The sequence below is a fragment of the Ursus maritimus genome, unplaced genomic scaffold, assembly GCF_017311325.1.
Source record: "Ursus maritimus isolate PB19 unplaced genomic scaffold, ASM1731132v1 scaffold_20, whole genome shotgun sequence".
NCBI classification, from domain to species: domain Eukaryota; kingdom Metazoa; phylum Chordata; class Mammalia; order Carnivora; family Ursidae; genus Ursus; species Ursus maritimus.
The window spans coordinates 28,026,748-28,047,711 of NW_024424453.1; the positions used below are offsets into that span (position 1 = coordinate 28,026,748).

Here is a 20,964-nt window from a genome sequence, read left to right on the forward strand (position 1 = left end):
ATCCCTCCTCTGTTTCTCTCTCTCCTGCCTCTCCTTCTCCCTGTCTCCCTCTCTGTCTTTCCTTGGTAGCAGTTACTGTACTTTTTTCTCCTGTAATTTTTTGTGTACTTGTCTCTCCCACTAGACTGTAAGCTTTGTCCTATTAGGGAGCATATGTCTGACTCAGTGCTGAATCCCCAGGCCGACACAGTGTCATACACACAGTGGATAGGCATATTGGTGGCATAAACAAAACACAAGGGGACAGGGAACTGGTTGGATTCAATACCTGCCCCTAACTACTCTCTGTCCCCTGTGTTTTACTTGCTTTATCCGAGTAGAGAAGGAAGAGGAAGGAGGTAAGAATGAGAAGAGAAATACATAGGTGACGTGTTGCACAGTAGGTTTTGTGTATATGGTGTGGTGGTGAAGTTAGAATTGGGGTTTACAGAAGAAGAAATGGCATTTGGAAGCTTCTGAGTGGGAAGTAAGGTAGCAGGAACTTTTAGATAGGACTTTGAGTTAGAGTTTAGGGAGCCACTGAGGAGCATGGCATTTAGGAGTCTTGATACACACATTTTCCTTGAATGCTTACATGTGTGCTAGGGCTTTGAACACACAGTGACCAGAGTTATGCAAAAGCTGTCAGATTATGGGGCATATACCTCAGCCTGCTGAAATAATCAGTTACCACTCATGTATTGGGTGTTCCAGTTCTTTCTGTTTTCAGGCAAAGGTTTCCAGACATTGTCTGAATAAAAGCAACTTATTGCTTGTTTTCAGAGTGTAACCTAGTGGTTAAGACCATAGACTCTGGAGCCAAAGTATCTCTGAATTCTGGCTGTTCTACTTAACAAACTTTATGACTAGTAACGTACTCAACGTCTTTGAAGGCTTTTCACAAATTCTGAGGTGGTACAGGAGTGCCACCTACTGTTCAGTTACTGGAAAGAAACAACCAGTAAATAATTTTGAGTCTGGCCATTTATTTAACCGTCAGGGTATGTTGGTTGCAGGTATTGTATAAGTAGTAGTTCCACTTACTCTATACAACTGGAACCTCACAAAAATCCTGGGAGGTAGCTTTGCTTAATCCCATTTTATGGGTAAGTAAATTGAGGTCCTTTATTTTCCCCTCTTTGGGGATGGTAATGTTTCTCTTCCCTCCTCTGGACTTTTAACAACATTGATTTTAGTCTGATCTTGGAGTAGTACTTAGAACTCCAAAAACAGGTGCTCTGTAGTTACCCACCAAAAAGACAGAAGTACAAGCTTGAGAGGTATTAATTTGTAGTAATCTTGAGTACAGGGTTAGCAGTTACTTGAGCCTGCCACCTTCTGGATCTCCCATATTATTTAAAGGATGTGGTGTAATGGAATGCTTCAAGTACTAGAGAATTCCGAAAAGTTCCATAAATTCTAAAAAGGTGGGATTGAGGAAGAAGGAAAATGTATGTGATTCAGTAAATGATATGATACCCCTTCCCAAGCCTTGAGCATGTTGGTATATTTGATTTGCTTTGATATTCCTCATTTGATAGATGCCATTTGATTTTGGACCATTAGTGAAATAGGTCTGTCATTCTACTCCTTTTTTAAAAAGCAATCTAAGTAAATGGCATGGGCTCTTTTTCTAAGAGATGACCCATGTGTCCCTAACATGTCTTTGTGTGAGGTTCAGGACTGCTATCTATGGTGTCTGAGGACTAATACCTGCATTTCTGAATGACTGATAACATGAACCTGCTTGAGATTGTAGAGATAGAAAAGAAAAATACCTCTGCATTATGAGATTAAAATTTCAACATGGGATGCTTGTGATGGACATCCATGCATTATTGTGATTGCCATGAGGATTTCAAGCTGGTTATAATGGCTGCATGCATTTTTGTATATATAGAAAAAGGAAATTCCTCATTGAAGCTGACTTACCAGTTATTTCTCTCTTAAAAATTGTTTGCAGCATCAGTGCCAGCAGTAGTTCCCAAGGGCTGTCTCAGCCATCTACCCAGACGACTCAATATCTGAGAGCCGACACACCCAACAATGCAACTCCTATCACCAGTAAGAGTTAATTTAATTCTAAAGATGATTTACTGAAGTTGTCTGTGGTCTGTCTGCCAGTGGTGCCTGTGTGCTTAGTTATTTGTGGGGCATGTGTACCATCCTATACATAGTATCTAACGTGCACAGAGTTAGGCTTGATTTTCAACCTCTGCTTTCTAGAGCATTGAGTGAAATATTCTAAAATTGGAGTAGTAAAAATAATTTTTAAAAAATTTAAGTTTAATTGCTGGAATTAATTTTGGGGGAGAGTGCCATAGATTAATTATTTCAAAAAGAATACTGAATCACTTATATAGAAATTCAGAAGGAATATTTTAGGTGGTTAGATAAAATAAGCCATTGAGCTGTATGAAAACAGTCTTAGATTTTAATGAATTGTTTGATAATCTTAAGGACTGTGGACTTTACTTTTTTTTTTTTTTTTAAAGATTTTATTTGTTTGAGAGAGAGAGAGAGAGAGCACTTGGCGGGGAGGGAGGCACAGAGGGGTCAGGAGAGGGACAAGCAGACTCTGTGCCTCTGCACTGAGTGCAGAGCCAGTCCCAGGACCCTGAGATCATGACCTGAGCTGAAACCAAAAGTCCAATGCTTAACCAACTGAGCCAGCCAGGCACATTGTTTTTTAATCATGATAGGAAGCTAGCTGCCATTAGAATTGCAAACATGGAATCTGATTTCCTTTTTCTTTAAACAGGATTTTGATGAAAGTTTTTATACTGTAACATATTGATGTTGGGGAAAATAATCATTCTTAGAATATAATTTAGACATAATGAGGAATCGGTCTCCACACAAATAAGAAACAACATAATCATCAGGATAAACAGTAGACCACAAATCAGGCTCAATTCAGTAGTACTATTGGTTAATTAGGTTCTTACAGGCCTGTCGTGGTCTTTCAATACTGTTTCCCATTAAAAAGAACTAGGATTCTTTAGGGAAGTGGATGATTTCAGGACTGCATAAGGAATGGACAAGATAAACTGGGACATGTTGAAATGGGACATTTGAGCAACAAAAAGAATGACTACAGTGAATTGAAACATTGAGTATCTGAAAAGCCATGAGTTTGTAAATTTTTTGAAAATGTTGATCACACAAGAGAGGTAACTAAGGTACAAATAATGCCTCATTCTGATGACTGGCTGTATGAACTGTGTTTCATATTTCAGCAGTTTCAGAGTAACCATTTAGTGCTGGTTGGTGAGGGAAAATGCTTCTTTACAGAAGAATCCTACCTAATAAATGTGGAAGGAGTGATAGAATTAGAAAATCATATTTGCAACCTCTGTTAAAATATTTGATTCAGGAAAAGGTCATCAATGTTTAAAACTTTGTGAACAAAGGGAAATGGGATCATTTGAGGGATCAGACTGTCACAGCCTGACTCCACTAATGAAACTTTGCATCACTAACAGGACAACTAGATATTTTGTACTCCCCACATGTGATATACCACCCATGGAGTATTTTTGTCTCCCCTCCCCACTCCAAGAGTTAACCTGGACCTGATTACAGGTGTGGAACTGACTGGCAGTTTACAAGAAATATAGGGATAGAGGAACAAGTTAAATGATACTGGAAGAAGCAGATGCCAGATATTCTCCAGGATAACTGAGCTGGTTTCTTTAATAGGAGTGTCAAGAAAAAGAAAAGGGGGAAGAGGGAATGCTCAACATTAAATGAAATTTAAAAGAAATCATGACAGTAGTTATCACTGCCAGTGAAAGAAAGAATTATATGCCCTTCAGAAGATATAATTATGAAAAAAGTTCAAATTATTCAGAAGAAACACATCATTGCTTTTAATGTTTAGACGTTAAGCTTTGCTCATTAGATAATTGATTGTGACCATAACGTTGAAGAAGTAGAGATTCGATTATTATATGCTAAAAGCAAAATACTTTTTAAAAGTCAGTTGAAATTATTTATTAAAAATATTTTTGGTTACTATTGATAAGAAATGCACTTGTTTTTATGGACATTATCTTAAGGAGATAGATGGTTCATATATTATGTATGGTAAAAACACTTCTAAAAAATACAGTGGAAATTCATTTGTGTATAAATAAAAAAGACAAATGAGTAAAAAAATATTTGAAGACATAATGGCCAAGAAATTTCCAAAATAACAAAACACAACAGACCACAGATCCAAGAAACTCCTAAGAACTCCAGGTAGGATTAAACATATATAAATACAGACACCTACACACCTGCGTATATCCTGTTCAGACTGCTGATGAGTGGAATCAGGTGTTGTCAGCCTAATCTTTTGGTCACAGAGCTCCCAAGCCTATCATCTAGATCTTGTAGCAGCCGTCGGTGACTGTCATCTAGGTCTGCTAGCTCTTCAGGGAGTCTTCTTCCCATGTGTTTACCGAAGCACATAAATCTTAGAGATACCATTCCAGCTTTTACTTGTTGACACTGAATCCTTCTCTTATTCTAATATTTTTTTCTTGGAATGGAAAGTTTAAGTTATGGCCAGGTAATTTTGTTCTTGCTGCCATCGTAGTAAGAATGGGAAATACGGGAGCTGAAAAACAGATGTATCTCACAGTGATATGACTAGGCTCTATAAAACAAGATTGATGAAATTGATCAGATGTCTTGTTAGAAAAGATAGTTTTACAAACACCCCTTCATTCGAAAAGTTTTTTTGTCAGGAGACTTTATTAGAAAATCTTTGGAAAAAAACAGTCCACGAAAGGGATTAAATTAAATACTGTGAGTCAAAGCTTATTTCATTTGGCTGAAAGGCAATTGATGTGGTGGTAATGGTAATATTCATTTTAGTGTTTCTTTTTAATTACTTATTTTAAGATTTTGGGGTAGGTGTAAAGTGTTTCTTTAAAATTTAGTATGACCTTTATAAGCAATTTTGCCCTGTTCATGTGCATGCCTTTTTCCTTTATGATTCTTAGATTTATTTATTCCTGTGACTTGAGTCCTGAGGTGTTGACTGAATTAGTTGACCCTGATGGCATAGTAAGGGTATTTATATTTCTTGGTCTGGCTTTGTTGGCTCCTCAGGTTATCCTACCTTGCGGATAGAGAAGAATGACCTGAGAAGTGTCACTCTTTTGGAGGCCAAAGCTAAGGTCAAGGATATAGCAATATCCAGGGAGAGGATAACTTTAAAAGATGTACTCCAAGAAGGTATGTATTATCTTAAAATCAGTTTCTCAAGGAAGATTTAATGTTAGCACCATAAAATATTTTTTATTTCAAATTTTAAGAATTTCATCTCTTTGTGTCTAGGGATAGATAGAAGTGCACAATTTATTTCCTTTATAAAACTGATTTTCATTTTCTCTTTCTTTAGTTCTTTAATTTTTCTTAATACAGCTTTGGCATAATTCTTAATTTTCAAGTACATTAAAGCGTATATCATATATTAGCGTTTGTTGCCTTTAAATGTATTTTCGTTCTTGTTTAAAGATGATATCACCACCTAGCAAGCCCGTTTGCTGTGACAGATAATATGGGGACTCTAGCAGGCAGAGCAAGCATGGGCTTTGGAATTACATTGCTTTTAATGTTTAGACTGGGATTGGAATTACAACTTCCAATCCCAGTCTCACGATTTATCACCTGTGTGACCTTGGAGAAATCATTTCATGTCTTCCACATCTAATTTCCTCTTCTGTGAATTGGGACTACACTGTCTGTTCTTGAACTGGTTGTGAAGATCAGATGAAATGATGTACATTAAGTGAACTAACACACAATAGATATTTTATGGATATTATCCTTTCCTTCCCCACTTGTTGGTCCTTGTTTTCTTTCTTGAGTTTTAGGGTATTAATTGGGGAGATGCTGACAGAAGAATATAGAAATTAATAATAAAGTACTTCATTGAGCCCCTCAGGTTCTCAGCAGAGATTCTCAATAGGGAATTACCTTTTTCTTTCCCCCTTTCACAATCCAGTTTGGAATGTCTTGAATACAGATAAGTCATTCTGAATTCATCTCTTGGTTGAGTTGCTTTTAGGTCAATCACAGCTAAGAGAGAGGTTTGAACTACCCCCAGTGACAAATAGTAATTAAAAGAAGCAAATTTTGGGGGTCTGTTTTTGTATGAGGGGAATCCATTTTTCTCCTTTGTTATTATTCTGAAGCTAAGCCTAGAAACTCATAAATGCCTCCACGGGTACCCCATTACTGAGTTCCAGTATTCCTGGCTATATCTTTAGTTTATTTAGGATAATTCAGAAAGAATTCTCATATACTTAGTTTAAATATGGCATTTCTAAAAGCACGTTAAAATATTTCTTAGTTACAAAGAATTTTTTTTTCTTTAAAAATTTATTATTTTTTTAAAAGATCTTTATTTATTTGAGAGAGAGAGAGGGAGAGGGAGGGAGAAAGAAAGCCTGAGCAGGAGGGAGGGGCAGAGGGAGAGAGACAAGCAGACTCCCTGCTGAGCAGGGAGCCCAATGCAGGGGATGATTAATGATCTCATTAATTATTATTTTTCCTTTAGGTACTTTTGGGCGTATTTTCCATGGGATTTTAGTAGATGAAAAAGATCCAAATAAAGAAAAACAAGCATTTGTAAAAACAGTTAAAGGTAGGATTTTTTCCCATACTTTTCTAGAATGCTTTCCTGAGGTGGATCATGTCAGTGAAATTCTGTCTCAAATTCTCAGTCTGTGCCAGACCTTTAAATCAGTCCATGTTAATTTAGCTCATATGAGATTAACTTTTGAGGAAATTTGGGCTGTTCTCATAAGGTATAGAAAATAGAGGTCTAATAATTTAAGACGTTAAAACACTAGGTATTACCCAGGTTTGTAGTTAAACTACATCCATTTGACTTCGTTGTTGCTCTATCTAATCTTGTGTTTTTCCTAGGTAAAAATTTTGTTTTTTCTCTCTTAAAAACATTGTTATTAGTTTTTCTTCCTTTCATCCTTCCCACTCCCAATACTGCAGTCTATAAAGAATAAAATGACCCCCAGACTCAAAGTACTTTATGTGAATAGCCTTGTTCACTATCCTCCCACTCCCCCTGCCTTTCTTCTACTATTTTGTATAATGCTGCAGAAATTATCCACGTGCGTATGTCTACTTCTTGGCTTAGTTTTATACGTATAGCTGTAGTTGGCATCGCTGCCCCAAGAGGTGTTTACATTTAAAATATTGATAGATATTGTCTGATTCTTTGCTAAAGGGTAGCACTATTTTAGGTTACCATGAACAGAATACCGATATTCACATAATCTGCTTTTGGAGAAATTTGATGCTTAATTTTTCACTTTATAATTGGTATTTATAAAACCTTAAACCTTAGTTAAATCTGTTTGGTCATTTTAAGAGAAAGAAAAATGTGGTAGTGTATAGGGTGCCTAATGTCTGACAGTGTCTGATATAGACTGAGATGACAAGATGTTAATTTTGAAAAAAAAAATTTAGCATTTTAGTGCAGAAATAGAGGGAAAAATTAAATTCAGTTTTATACGTAGGAGGTGACAATTTTATGAAGTTTTCAAAGTTAATGTATTAGAACTTATGTTTCTAAATCTTCTTAAATGAATTCATGGAAAGTATGAAGGATTTATGTTTACTGTTTCTAAAAAGCTGTACCAACCTAACAAAAAAAAATGTGGAATTTGATTTGTTTTAATTTAGCAAAATTGCTTGTTTAAGGATCCTGCAAGTACATACACAGACACACAAACACACACACACATTTTATGTTTTCTAAACAAGTGGTTTAACTTACTGTACTATCATTCAGTATGTATTTTATCTACCTATCTCTCCTAGCCCAAAAGCATTTCTAAAGGGTAATATTTAAGTTAGGTCCGTTAGATTTTCTGACTAGTTTTGAAGGATATTTTATATATTACTCTCTGTAAATGTAAAATTTGAACCCTAAGTTTAATAACTGTTGACTTTTGTTACATTTTCTCCATTTTTAAGGAAATATTTCTCTAATTTTAATATTTCTTCTGGAGTTTATACATAACCTGTGGGCAGTTTACAACTGGGCTGTTACTAATTTGTTCTGAATGAATCTTGAATTAGCAAAAGGGCTTTCTATATAGAATTGGATTGATTTGGGGTTGGAAGCGGGGAAGAAAGGAAATAATAGTGATAAGAAAACACAATGCAGATACTGGGACTGTTTCACAAGATAAGATTTCTCCCTCCGGATGTGCTTGAAATTGTAGTCACTTGGTTGTTTCTACGTTTTACCACTGTAATTATAATGTTCCTTCTGAGCTTGCCGGAAACAAGAGAAAGCACAGTGAGTCCTTAGCCAAGATGTGGTCATGGTTTGCATGAAAAACAAAGAGGAAGTGCGTTGACCACAGTCCTTGCCTCAAAATTATTAGATAACTCCACTTGATTGTGTATCTCTGAGATTTACTCTTTTGGAATGTTATTATTTTTTTAATTGAAGCTGTGTAGAGCTGACCAAGTTCTTTCACAAATCCGTATGCTTTGTTACATGCCAAACAATTAGAAGTGCAGCTTAAAATGTAAGAAGTAAGTTTTTAAAAGATTATTGCCCTTTGCCTTTAGTCATAAGCAAGAAATTGCATTTTGGCTTCTTAAAAAATTCATAAATTTGCACAGAGACTTAACGGACATTCTAATATAAATTTACAGAGATTGAAATTAGGAATCTGAATTTCACACAATAAATATTGTGAAATTGAATTCCATAGAATTAATTAATTTGAGGTTATTGGTGTTAGGGTCTTGTTTTATAGCTGCTAATATTTTACAATTTAGAAATAAGTTTTATCATTTTGTTTTTTCTTGTAATTTTTTGGAATGTAAGTATTTTAGAGTATTTTTTTTTTAAATGTATACATCTTAAAATAGACTTTCCAGTATTTAAAATTAAAAGACTTGGACTAGATTGGGAAAGGAATCCAGGAAAATGATTTTTTCTTCCCAAATGGATAAAATTATTTTTTCCCCAACTCTCAAAGTGTCCCTTGTTTGATAGAGTATGCTTATTAAAGTTAGGAATTTGAAAATTATTATGTATAAAATGACATGCCCTGAAAAATTAACTTCTACTTGCATCTTCATACCCTTGACAGGAAAGTAAACAATTACTAACCAGGTGCAGACCTCCAACTGTTATTCATTTACAATCTGAAAAAGACCGTGCTGATCCCCAAGTTGTCCTGGCCATAATTTAATTAAAATTTATTTAGATTACATAGAAATAAAGGCACATTCTGCCATTCCTAGATGATCCTAAATTTTGAGCAGTTTTTAGACAACTAGAGTTTATTCCAGCAGTCATTGGTGTGAAGCACCTTTTCCAAAGAAGTACCAGGTGTTTCATGTTCTTGGCTATTTTTCCCCCCATTTTACATTCCTACAAAGTTTTTAAACTAAGTGAAACTCTCTGGAAAAGTGGACACAACTAGCAAGTGTGGAAGAGGGAGTGATTCTGGTTAGTTTTAGAAGAAAATGAAGTTGTGATTTCTTAGCTTTGACAGCTCTACTTTTAAGGAGCGAATGTGACACAGACTCATAGTGCCTGAGTTCTGTGTTCTGGATTTTACTCTTGGTTCGGTATTTTACTAGGTAGAGCAGACATTTGGATCCTGTTTTTGCCAATCTTTCTTTTTCTCTCTCTCGTTGTATTGATCAGAAACTTTATAAATTATTACTACTATTTTTACTGTTAATATATAAATTAGTCTTTTTCTTTATATAGATCAAGCTTCTGAAATTCAGGTGACAATGATGCTCACTGAGAGTTGTAAGCTACGAGGCCTTCATCACAGGTGAGAGAAGAAACCACCCAGCATTGAAGTGTTAAGCGTGGTAACATCGTGTGCTACATTTTTATGTTAAGAATTTTGTGGTATGTTCTGAATTGAAAGCTTTTTGGAATAGCTTTTTTTTTTTTTAGAATATTAAAGTGAAATGCATGCCTAGTGCACAAAATTTAAAAATGCAATAAAGTATAAAGAAGAAAATAAAGCAGAGTATATAAGTCCACATCTGAATAAACATAGCTAAACTTTCAGGAGAGTTTTTACATATTTGTGTGCATATTTTCCTTTATAAAATAGATTAGTGATATATATATATATATATATACACACACACACACACACACATATACACACACACATACACATATGCTAAAAAATATCTGCTGTGAAATTTTTTAACAAAGAATACCAAAGACAAGCATAATGAACACCTGTAATCCCATCTCCTAAACTCAGTGATAGTTAACATTTTGCCCTTTTTGTTTGGTGTATGTGTATATGTCTCTTATTTATCCAGATGATATATAGATATTTATGAGTGTAGAAATATTTTAAAGTACACTGGCTATCTCAACACTTTCAATTCATTTCCAGCATGCAATTCCACCCCCCCAATGAGGATGTTTTCTTAAATAATTGTAACACCATTATTATCTTAAATAAGGTTAACAGGCTCTTTGCTATAACAAAACAATGTACCTAACTCTTCATATAAGTAACTATGAATTCATGTCCACGTTTAAAAAAGATATGTAGCAGCTCATTGAATGGATGTACTGTGTTTTATTTAACCAGTGTCTTGTTGTTAGGTCATTGTATGATTTAAAAAAAAATACTTATAGTTCTATATAAGACCTTTTTTTTTTTTAAAGCTTGATTATCAGTCCTCTTCACAGAGCTATAACGAAAGCTTCTACCTTCTGAGACAAAAAGGGCTTAAATATAGTATGCACTGTGCAGCAGTATCAGTATTGGGGCAAGGTTTTTTATTTTATTTTATTTTTTTAAACAGCATGTAAAGTCAGCTTTGTTTGTATGCCTCTTGCAGATTTGGTTGTGTATGTTTACAAAAATGGGACAGTGACCATCCCTGTTGGAAGATATTTATGGACTTCTGGGGGAAGAAACACATGAAAGAGATGCATGCAAAAGGCAGCATGCATTTTAATTTCTGGGTACTTTGAGCAGTTATTTGGGTTCTGCCAAAAAATAAGATGACTATATAGAGTTTTATTTTTGAATGTCATTTATACTTTGGGTCATATTTGAAAGAATTTGAGAACCTAAACAGAAGGCAGCAGTATATCAATATCAATATTGATTGAATCAATAAAATGGTAATGAAATTCAAACAGACTTTTATGGCATTGTGATGGTGGAAGAGAAAACAAATAAGCCAACAATAAAGATACAAATATTTTTGCTGTGATTGAACATAAGAGATGTTTATCTCTTAGCTTCTGGGCAGCCAAGCTTGAGGAACCATTAAAAGTTGATAAATCTCAGTATTAGAAGAGAAAGAAACATAAATGTTCCTTGGGGGAGGAAAACGGTTTTCTAGTTTCAAATTCTGAGGCAGCTGCCCATTAAGCTTATCATACACTTGGGGCATTGATTAATACAACGGACAGATAAACTTTGTAGTTTCACTGAGTATAAAAAATCCCAGGGACCTTTGAAAGAATTGAACATACAGTACTGAGGGACTGAAGATGTCCCATTGAAGGGTTAAAGTCAAGTGGTTGAAGAATGTTATCTTCCATTGGCCCGATTCAGTCCAAGTGTAGAACTTACTTACAGAGGAATGGATGGATAGCTCATTTGTGAGACTGTGTTTTCCAAAAAACACATTTTGTTTCCTCTGAGTAACAAAACAAGAATTGGGTAATGGTCATTTGAAAATGTCCTTCTTGGCAATATTGGAAGTGCTTGATGTTCTCTTCTACTTGTAGTTTGGCTCCCCATTGGCTCAAAGTTGCCTTATGGCCACCTTCTTAACACTGAGCGCCTCCCAGCTCTCAACTCTGCAAGCACACTGGGCAAGACTGAGAACCGGATACAGTTCTTGTCTCATGTCCCCACAAAACCTTCCCTTCCTCTGCCTTGTTCTTATCTACAGCACCAGTTTCGGCTCTCATCCACTCTTCATAACTAGGCCCCAAATCTTCTCTATCTTCCTTTCCTTTATAAAATGGGCAGAATGAAGACTAGCCATTTGTACTTTAAAACATGTTCATTCAGCTTGTTACCTCTTCTGGAGGGCTTTTAATGATTTCATCTCAAACAGCACTAAAATAACCTTTAACTCTGCTCAGTGAATTTCAGACATGAGTAGAGGAGCAGAGGAGTAATTTTGGGGAGGGGGGTTTTGAGAGATCAGTACCTCTTCACAGTACTTCTAAAATCATGGTGTGCTCAGTTAAACCTGAATGCAGACCTGTTGTAGTCATTTTAGTGTGCATGCGACTTGGTATGAAAAGAGGCTCAGTCACTTCCCATGTCTTCCTTCTTGCTCTCCTGGGACGGCATATCCAGTGGTTCAGGGGAAAGCACAAGGGTTTCTGGAATCAGATGAAGCTTTGAATTTTTTTCTCCATGCACTTGCTGTTTGTCCTTGACAGATCACCTAACCTCTGGGTACAGGTTTCCTCACAAAGTGGGACTAATCATCACTGGCACTGTTAGACTGTAATGCAAGCTGAAGCTGTACTAAAAAGATGTAGGTTTATTCATTTCTGAGTCCTCATTTTCCAGCTCTTTGGGGTCAGTGCTTTTCTTTTTAGTAACTCCTGTGCCGCATGAAGGGAGCCCATAGCTTTCACCTGTGTACTGTTGGGCCAGAATTGTGTGACTGTGGTTTTAAAAGAGGCACATGCCCAATTGAGACAATGTAGAAAATCCAGAAAAGGCAAGGTAGCAAACAAGGTAGAAATGATCAAAGACAACAACTTTTAATTCTTGTCATATTTTTGTGCAGAGTTTTATTATTTTTTTTCTATGTTTGGAATTATCTTGCTTTCCTATAAGGTAAACATTTACTCCTCTTAACATCTCTTTGTGACCATTTACTTGTTATATACTATCCTACTATTTGGGTGTACTCTTTCCTTACATTTGCACATTGAAGTTGTTTGCAACTTTGTGTGATTAATATTGCATTAACTATCCTTGTTCATGTAGCTTTTTAATGTTTAATATTATTTCCTTATTAAGTATCCTTAGAGGCAGAATTTGCTAAGTTAAGGAATAGGAATGTTTTTAAGGCTATGTTACTTGCATTGTCAAATATTTATTAAATGCTTATTTTCTGTGGCACAGAATACAGAGCATTGGGTGTAAAAATAAGAGTTCATATTAGTTTTTGCCTTCTAGAAATTTTCGGCATAGTGGGGAAAATGAGATAATTATGTAAAACATTACATAACCTTGGAGAAAATTAAATTATTTCCAGATACCAGTGGAAAGAGGTATCATTAGGCAATAGGATGAAAGTATTTATATGTGCCAGGGAAAATTAAAGAGAAACAAGACTGTTACTACATGCTTTGGCTTTTAACAGCATTTTATGGTTGGTATGATGCCATGTTAGAGGTATGGAAACTAAGGCTGGGAGAGATGGTTGCATAGACTATCTATAAATGGTAAATTTAGGATTAGAAACCAGATTCTAAGTCCCATGTGACCAGCTAAGGACATCTTGGCTTTTGTGGCAATTGCAGCCTCTTTGAGGTCTTCTTGATTATCATATTCTGGCCAATAGTCTGCATGGAGTCTTTTTTTTTCTTTAATGTGTTGATGGACTAACGGGGATGTTATAATACACTCATAATGCATCAAGTCGTTTTTTAAATGTCTCTGATTACCCCTTAAGAGCAAAGATTTAGTGTGGCTAGAGTGTCTCTTCAGAGAATCTAGTCCATAGGAGACAGCTTCGAGTTTACAGCTTTTCCCTATCAAAGTGCATATGTGAAAAATACTGAAGTCTAGTTTCAAAGGGCATTTATTAATTTTATGACATTTTTAATAGTAATCTTGTTTTTAAGTATGTTTGAAATTTTCTTGTTTTGTTTTGGGTAACCTTAATACTTTTTATTAAAAATAAGCCCTTGAGGTTTTAGATTTCACTTGTCTTTTTCTTGATTTCTTATTATTTTGTAGAAATCTTCTTCCTATTACGCATGTGTGTATAGAAGAAGGAGAAAAGCCCATGGTGATACTGCCTTACATGAATTGGGGGAATCTTAAGTTGTTTTTACGGCAGTGCAAATTAGTAGAGGCCAATAACCCACAGGTGAGAAAAATTTGCCCAAATATCCAGTTATTTACTAGGAACTTCTGATGGTATCTTTGAAAGTAGATGTTAACTTTCTTATGTATAAACTGTGTAAAAGCCTGCAAAAAGAAACTCAAAATGAGCCGGAAGATATTTATAACCTGTTGATTTAGAGGACGATGGTTTATAATTCCTGTCTTGAAGGTTGCACTTTACTGATGCTGAAGTTTTTCCTTTTTATCCATTGTGTGTTTATTTATAATCACCTCAGACTCTCTCTCCAACACCATTTCAGTCGTTTTCCTGATAACTCTTTGAAGGCACTGGTACTAGATCTCCCTTCTAGGAATGGAAACACACTTGACTGAGTCATTTGGTCCGTATCGTACCAAAAGCTGGTGGCGACTGGAAGTCTGGATTATGGAGATAATTGAATCTATTTTTAATATTCTTGGCTATAAGATGTCAGTCATCTACGAGTGTCCTTCTCTTCACTGCTTGTGCACATAGCTGTGAAGCATTTGGTTACATTCCAGACACATGATGGTAGTTGTGCTAAATAGCCTAGCTGGTGTTTTGTTGCCTACTGTAACTTGTAGCCACATTAAGTTTGCTTTAGGACTTATAATAATGTACTTACTACAGGTGCCAAGAGAAAGTGGATTCAAAGGCTGCACTGAGTATTTGACCTAATATGTCAGTATACTTTGTAAATTGACAGGATTAAAGCCAGGGTTCCAACAAGTTGTTGGAGGCTGTAGCCCATCAGCGTCACCTGAGGAAGAACTTCATTCCTCAGCCCACCAGACTGGCATACTGGCTCTAGAGGAGCACATCAGTAGCGAGAGCCGCTGACTTCTATTAGCTTGAAAATGGTCCCCAGGGACCATCTCCTAATAAAAACTATGAGTTTTAAAGAAAAGAACAGGTTATTGAATAATAAGCATTTGAAATTTTACCTTGAGAATCTGGCATTCATGGACCAGATATTTATTGAGCAGCTACTGTATGCGCTGGATGTTGGGGAACTATACCTGACAGATGAGAGAGGCAGTAAAGTAAATGGTAAGTTACATGACAGAATGGCAAGACTACAGTAGATACAAATATTAGGGAGGTATGGGAACGTATTCTTGGTCAAGAAGTAGCTTTTTAAAACTCCATGTGTAGGTGTAAAGAGGTATATTGGGATAGAGTAGGATTGTGAAATAAAATAAGCAGCTGACTGCCATCATCATTTTTGTGCTAACTGCAAACAACGTCTTTTTTTTTTTTTTTTTTTTTTTTTACCACAGGCAATTTCTCAACAAGACCTGGTACACATGGCTATTCAGATTGCCTGTGGAATGAGCTATCTGGCCAGAAGGGAAGTTATCCACAAAGACCTGGCTGCTAGGAACTGTGTGTAGGTGCCATGAGCTCATCACTGACATTTCATGTTTAGTTTTCTCCAGATTTGGGGTTCTCTCCAGGAATCCCAGTGGTCATTGTATGGTATTTAAAAGTAACTGTGATCCATTTGTTTTAAATATGCTGATTGTATTTGATGTTCATGTCTTTATTTTTCAGCATTGATGACACACTCCAAGTTAAGATCACAGACAATGCCCTCTCCAGAGACTTGTTCCCCATGGACTATCACTGTCTGGGGGACAATGAAAACAGGCCAGTTCGGTGGATGGCTCTGGAAAGTCTGGTTAATAATGAGTTCTCCAGTGCAAGTGATGTGGTAAGTGCTGGGACTCCTGGATATCAACAGGCTTTATGTTTTAATTTTTTTCTTTGTTTCTTTTTTTTTTAATCTAGTAATTGTTCCCTGAAATGTTTCACTGAGAAAGCAAGCGTAGTTAGCTCCATTCAGCCAGTTTATGGAAAGAAGCTGTGACCCAAACCATGGTCTATCACTATGTGTAATCCCATTTCATCCTCAGGTAGCCCCGTGAGGGGGCTGTTAACACTATGAAATAGCTGGACACTAATATCCCAGTTTTAAAGGTGGATATTATTAATGCTTAGAGAGGTTTCCATAAGCTGATTATTTTTCTTTTCTTATGTAAGTTTCAGAATGACCAGTTGGTTGCCAGATCATAAAGATTTATTGTTTTCTTCTTTTCAAACAACCTCTTCCAGCATTATGACCTGTGTTATTTATAATTCCCCAGAGGTCACTCTCTTCCCTTTTGTCAGTTTCTGAGTAGTTTTGCCCTCCAGAGCAGATCATAGAGTGGGATCCTTTATACTTAGTGATGAACAGTTTCAGAAACCATGTTTACTTGTGGGTATTTTGCAGGTATTTTAGGTTGCTTTTAATTTCTCACTTTTTAGTCTGATTTAAAAGATGGATTTGTTTTCCTGTCTCTTGCTTATTGCAGTTTATTATTGTAGCTGAATAGCTAGAGATTAGGTAAAACTTCTGCTTATAAGGTCCCCCTCTATGACCACTCATCGATTGTTAGTGTTGCATATAAAATCGTATAGAATTGTTTGCTACAAAGTTTCAACTATAAAAATTGGACTTTCTAGATCATTGTATCTTGTGTCTCATCAATATATTTTATTTATGGTATAGGGTTACCCTTTCACTTCTAAGTTTGTATGCTTTTAGGATTACTCTTTTAATACACTCATTTCGTCAGTGTATTAGTGTCCTCTGGATGCTGTAACAAAGTATTGCAACCTTAGTGGTAAAACAACAGAGATTTATTCTCACAATTGAGTTCTGGAGGCCAGATGTCTGATATCAAGGTGTAGGCACGGCCGTGCTCCCTCCAGAGGCCCTATGGGGGAACCTTTCTTGCTTCTTCCAGCTTTGGGTGGCTCTTGGCATCCTTCATGGCTGCATCTCTCTGCTTCATGTTCGTATCACCTTCTCCTCTGTGTATGTCTGTCTCATAAAACTCCTTCTGCCTCTCTCTTATAGAGATACATATGATTGCATTTAGGACCCACCTATACAATCGAGGATAAGCTTTTTTGAGATGAGGGAAAGGTTGCATTTTTGCTTTTGCTTTTGCTTTTTAAATAATATGAAAAGAGAAAGTAGGGTTTGATTTTAGGCTAGCACACAGCTGCTGTATTGAATATCATTAAGGACCAATTATACTCTTACTGATATGGTACTAGTTTTGGGGGTTGCCAGATCTTTATTTAGAAGTTCTGAATTATAGCTGGAATTCTTTACTAGCTTCTCCATTAAGCAAAGCTGTTTTCATGGGGGTGCAAATGAGTTTAACTTTGGTTTTAGCACATAGCTTTAAAACATAGTATCAGTTAAACTAGAACTATATGGATTTCAAATCTACCCTTTTAGTAGAAAAGCTTACATCTGAATGTTTTTGAATGCAGAAAAGTAAAAGGAACTTTGTTCAATCTTTTCTTTAAATGTCTTACTCCATTGTTGATTTAAAATATTAAGTCACTCATCTCTTTGGGATCTTAATATTTTTTTCAGTGGTTGGTTTTTGAAATTTATGATTTTGTTACTCATTGAAATATAGCATAATTGCCTTAGCAGAAATGAAGGGGCAGTTGTGGTGAACCCAAAACTAGTCTAATGGGCAGGAAATAGATGTTTCTTAAATGACAAGTATGCCATGTAACTTGAAGAGGTGGGGATTATTTGCTTATTCTCTTAGAAAAAGGAGTATTGATTGATAGCTAATATTTCAAGGGGATATACAAGATGGCCAGTAGTGTTATTTGCTTACACATGGAAGCCCCCAAAATGCATTGCTTAATTTAATGTATTTGTTTATTTCTGTGTAGGCATTCCATTGTATATTTAAGCAGTAATAGGAATTTTTTTTACAACATTTATGATTAAATATTTCACAGGAACACCGAAGTGAAAATTCAGTAGGATAATACAGTTTCAGCCAGTGAGACTGTAGTTAACAATAGATCCCTAAGTAATATGATATACATCTCTTCGGCCAGGTACACTGTCCTGTGTTAGCTGGTAAAGTCTAAGTTGAGGATGCATGATTTAGTTAAGCAAATATTTCAAAATTAGAATTAGTTACTTTTATGGTTATGGTATTTTAGAAATTTTGCAACAGTTCACATATTTTATGTCAGAATTTGTCTTCTGTCAGAATTTAGTTACACTAGATATCTTGTTGCTGCTTGAGCACTTGACAGCTTTATTTTTAAAAATCTCTGTGAACTTAATGGTGAGCAACTTAACAGGAGACTTACTTTAAAATCATAATTACTTTTAGTGTGTCTTGGCATAAACTTACTTGAAATGTCTGTGTGACCCAAATTCTTCAGGCTGTACTTAGAATGTGATAGTGAGAGTACCCACTGATTTACATTTAACATGGTTAACCCCTAAAATGCTCAGATTTTTTTTCTTCAGAAAAAATTCTTCAGGCTGTACTTAGAATGTGATAGTGAGAGTACCCACTGATTTACATTTAACATGGTTAACCCCTAAAATGCTCAGATTTTTTTTCTTCAGAAAAAATTCTTCAGGCTGTACTTAGAATGTGATAGTGAGAGTACCCACTGATTTACATTTAACATGGTTAACCCCTAAAATGCTCAGATTTTTTTTCTTTAGATTCTTAGTAATTCATTTCTTTTAAAATATGTGTGTGTGTGTGTATATATATATGTATATATATATTTTTCCCCCCACCTAAATATCTTTTGCCTTGGATAATTAAAATTAAAAGGAATAGGAACACTGGTCTGTTTCCTCTGACTCTGATACAAGTACTAGTGTAAAAATCTGTTTTCAGTTTTCTGGGATTGAATAGTTTTTGAATTCTTTTTTTTTTTTTTTTAAGATTTTATTTATTTGAGAGAGAGAGGGAGAGCACAGAGGGTGAGTGAGAGGGAGAAGCAGACTCCCCACTGAGCAGAGAGCCCTACATGGGGCTCGGGGCTTGATCCCAGGACCCTGAGATCATGACCTGAGCGAAAGGCAGATGCTTAACCAACTGAGCCATCCAGGCACCCCTACTTTTTGAATTCTTATATTAAAACACAAATGTTAAAGATTGCTTTTTAACATTTGTATTGAAAATTTGTACATATAATCATTATTCTCTGTTCCTGCTTTTCCTTTATAGATGGAGTTGGGGGTTCAAAGGCTACATTTAATGTGGTACTTTGTGGCTGAAAAACTTTATACATAGTCATATGCAAAATATGCAAAATAAGTAATGTAACCCCCCCAGAGTCTCTACACATGTAAAATACATATTTCAGATGTAAATGTAGCACCTGAGAGATGGTATTACTGCCTTGGAGAGGGCATTTTCTTTGTCCTTTAAAAGGTCCTTAACATTTTTGCATTTTTTTTATAGTTGAAAGCTCTATGTGATTTGTTTGATCCTAAAAAAAATACATTGCATCTCTTGCTTGTGTTTTCACAATTTTTACTGGAAGGATTCAATACTTCAGTATGTCAAGATTCTTATAATCTTAATACCAGCTTTTAACTGTTGAACTTAGGAAATACGCACAACTAGATTTTGACTAGTTATAAATCTCTTTTATTATTCCAAGATATGACATCATCTTAGGCATTCATAAGAATTTCTGGATATTGTTTTTATTCTGTTTTCATCAGATGTAGATACCACCATAGATTTTTTTCTGTAACTTTCTTTTCCTTTATTTGAAAATAGATTTCTTGATTTATATCTTCTTTCAATTGGTAATTATAGTAGCTAACATAATTCTGCTGTTAAGAGACTACATCCTACTAAGAGACTAAATGCAATCAGGAATGCACAATTACATTTCTTTCTTGGTGCTTTTTGGTCTTTACAGTATTACATTGTATTTAAAAAACATTTTCTTGGGAAAAACAAGTCAAGGAAATGATTTCCATGCTAATCTTATCAGCATGGCTTATAGCAGTGAGGAGACTCTTTAAGGTATTTGAACAGTTTTTAGGGTGTAAATTAAAATGTGTTCCTGTGCCTTTACAATATTTATTTTGTGAACATTAAAGATGACCTAGAGGAAGAAGGGAAATCTGCAAAGTTATCCAGATAGTATATCTACAGCAGAGTGCTTCTTATTGCTCTTGTTTGCCCAGTGTCATGGAAAGTCATTGCCACACCCTGAGCAGACTTGAGCAGGAGAAACTCACATTCATAATATACCCATGAAGAGTGGTCTTCTGAACTACTGTGGTATCAAAGAGAAAGGTACAGTTTTCAGAGAATGCTTATTGTTTTTAAAAGTATGGAAAATTTTCTGTTTTATATTGTTTCTTTATCACTAATTTTAGAATAATGCTTAGATTCCCAGTATTTATTTGTTTCCATTATGGTTGCAGATTTTACACATCAACCACCTTAGACTTATTCAAACATAAAATTCACATTTTAAGAGGAATAGCATTGTGTGGTGGTGACAGACTGTAGCTAACACTTGTGAGCATAGCATAATGTATAAACTTGTTGAATCACCGTGTTGTACACCTGAAACTAATGCAACATGTGTGGCAACTATACTTCAATAAAAAATAACTAAATAAATATAAGTTAGCATTAAGAGGAATTGATATAAAGACATTAAGGAAAAGCTGGAGAGGTGAAAGGATCATTCAGATATTAGGAAATAAAGATTTGAAGTTTAATATTATTAACATTAAGAGAATATTTTTTAGTTGTATTTAATTATATTATTTTAATAGTCCTAGTATTTTCTGGAAAAGAGGAATAAATGGATTTACTTTAGAAATAGTTGTTATACTTTCAGAGGTGACCGGTTGCTGTCTTGTGATCAAGTATTGCCCTTGATGTATTTTCTGTATTAGACTCTCTCTAAGAATAGATATTTTCTTCAAGAGATCTTGTGAACATCCCTTTCCCTTTCCTTGTCCTTATCATTCTATTGAACATTACCTTCAAATAGCCTGTG

At 35.4% G+C, this 20,964-nt stretch overlaps 1 protein-coding gene across 2 annotated transcripts in view; it reads left to right on the top strand.

Moving 5' to 3' along the window:
* RYK (receptor like tyrosine kinase) overlaps positions 1–20,964 on the top strand; it is an 88,605-nt gene that overhangs the window by 52,159 nt on the left and 15,482 nt on the right. The window contains exons 7-13 of one of the 2 annotated variants that reach the window (XM_040636797.1): positions 1,943–2,043; positions 5,074–5,208; positions 6,536–6,622; positions 9,743–9,812; positions 13,965–14,097; positions 15,375–15,484; positions 15,649–15,808. In XM_040636797.1, coding sequence (XP_040492731.1) covers positions 1,943–2,043; positions 5,074–5,208; positions 6,536–6,622; positions 9,743–9,812; positions 13,965–14,097; positions 15,375–15,484; positions 15,649–15,808 — 796 coding nt within the window. The remainder of the gene's footprint in view (positions 1–1,942; positions 2,044–5,073; positions 5,209–6,535; positions 6,623–9,742; positions 9,813–13,964; positions 14,098–15,374; positions 15,485–15,648; positions 15,809–20,964) is intronic. The other variant, XM_040636798.1, reaches the window with a different exon arrangement.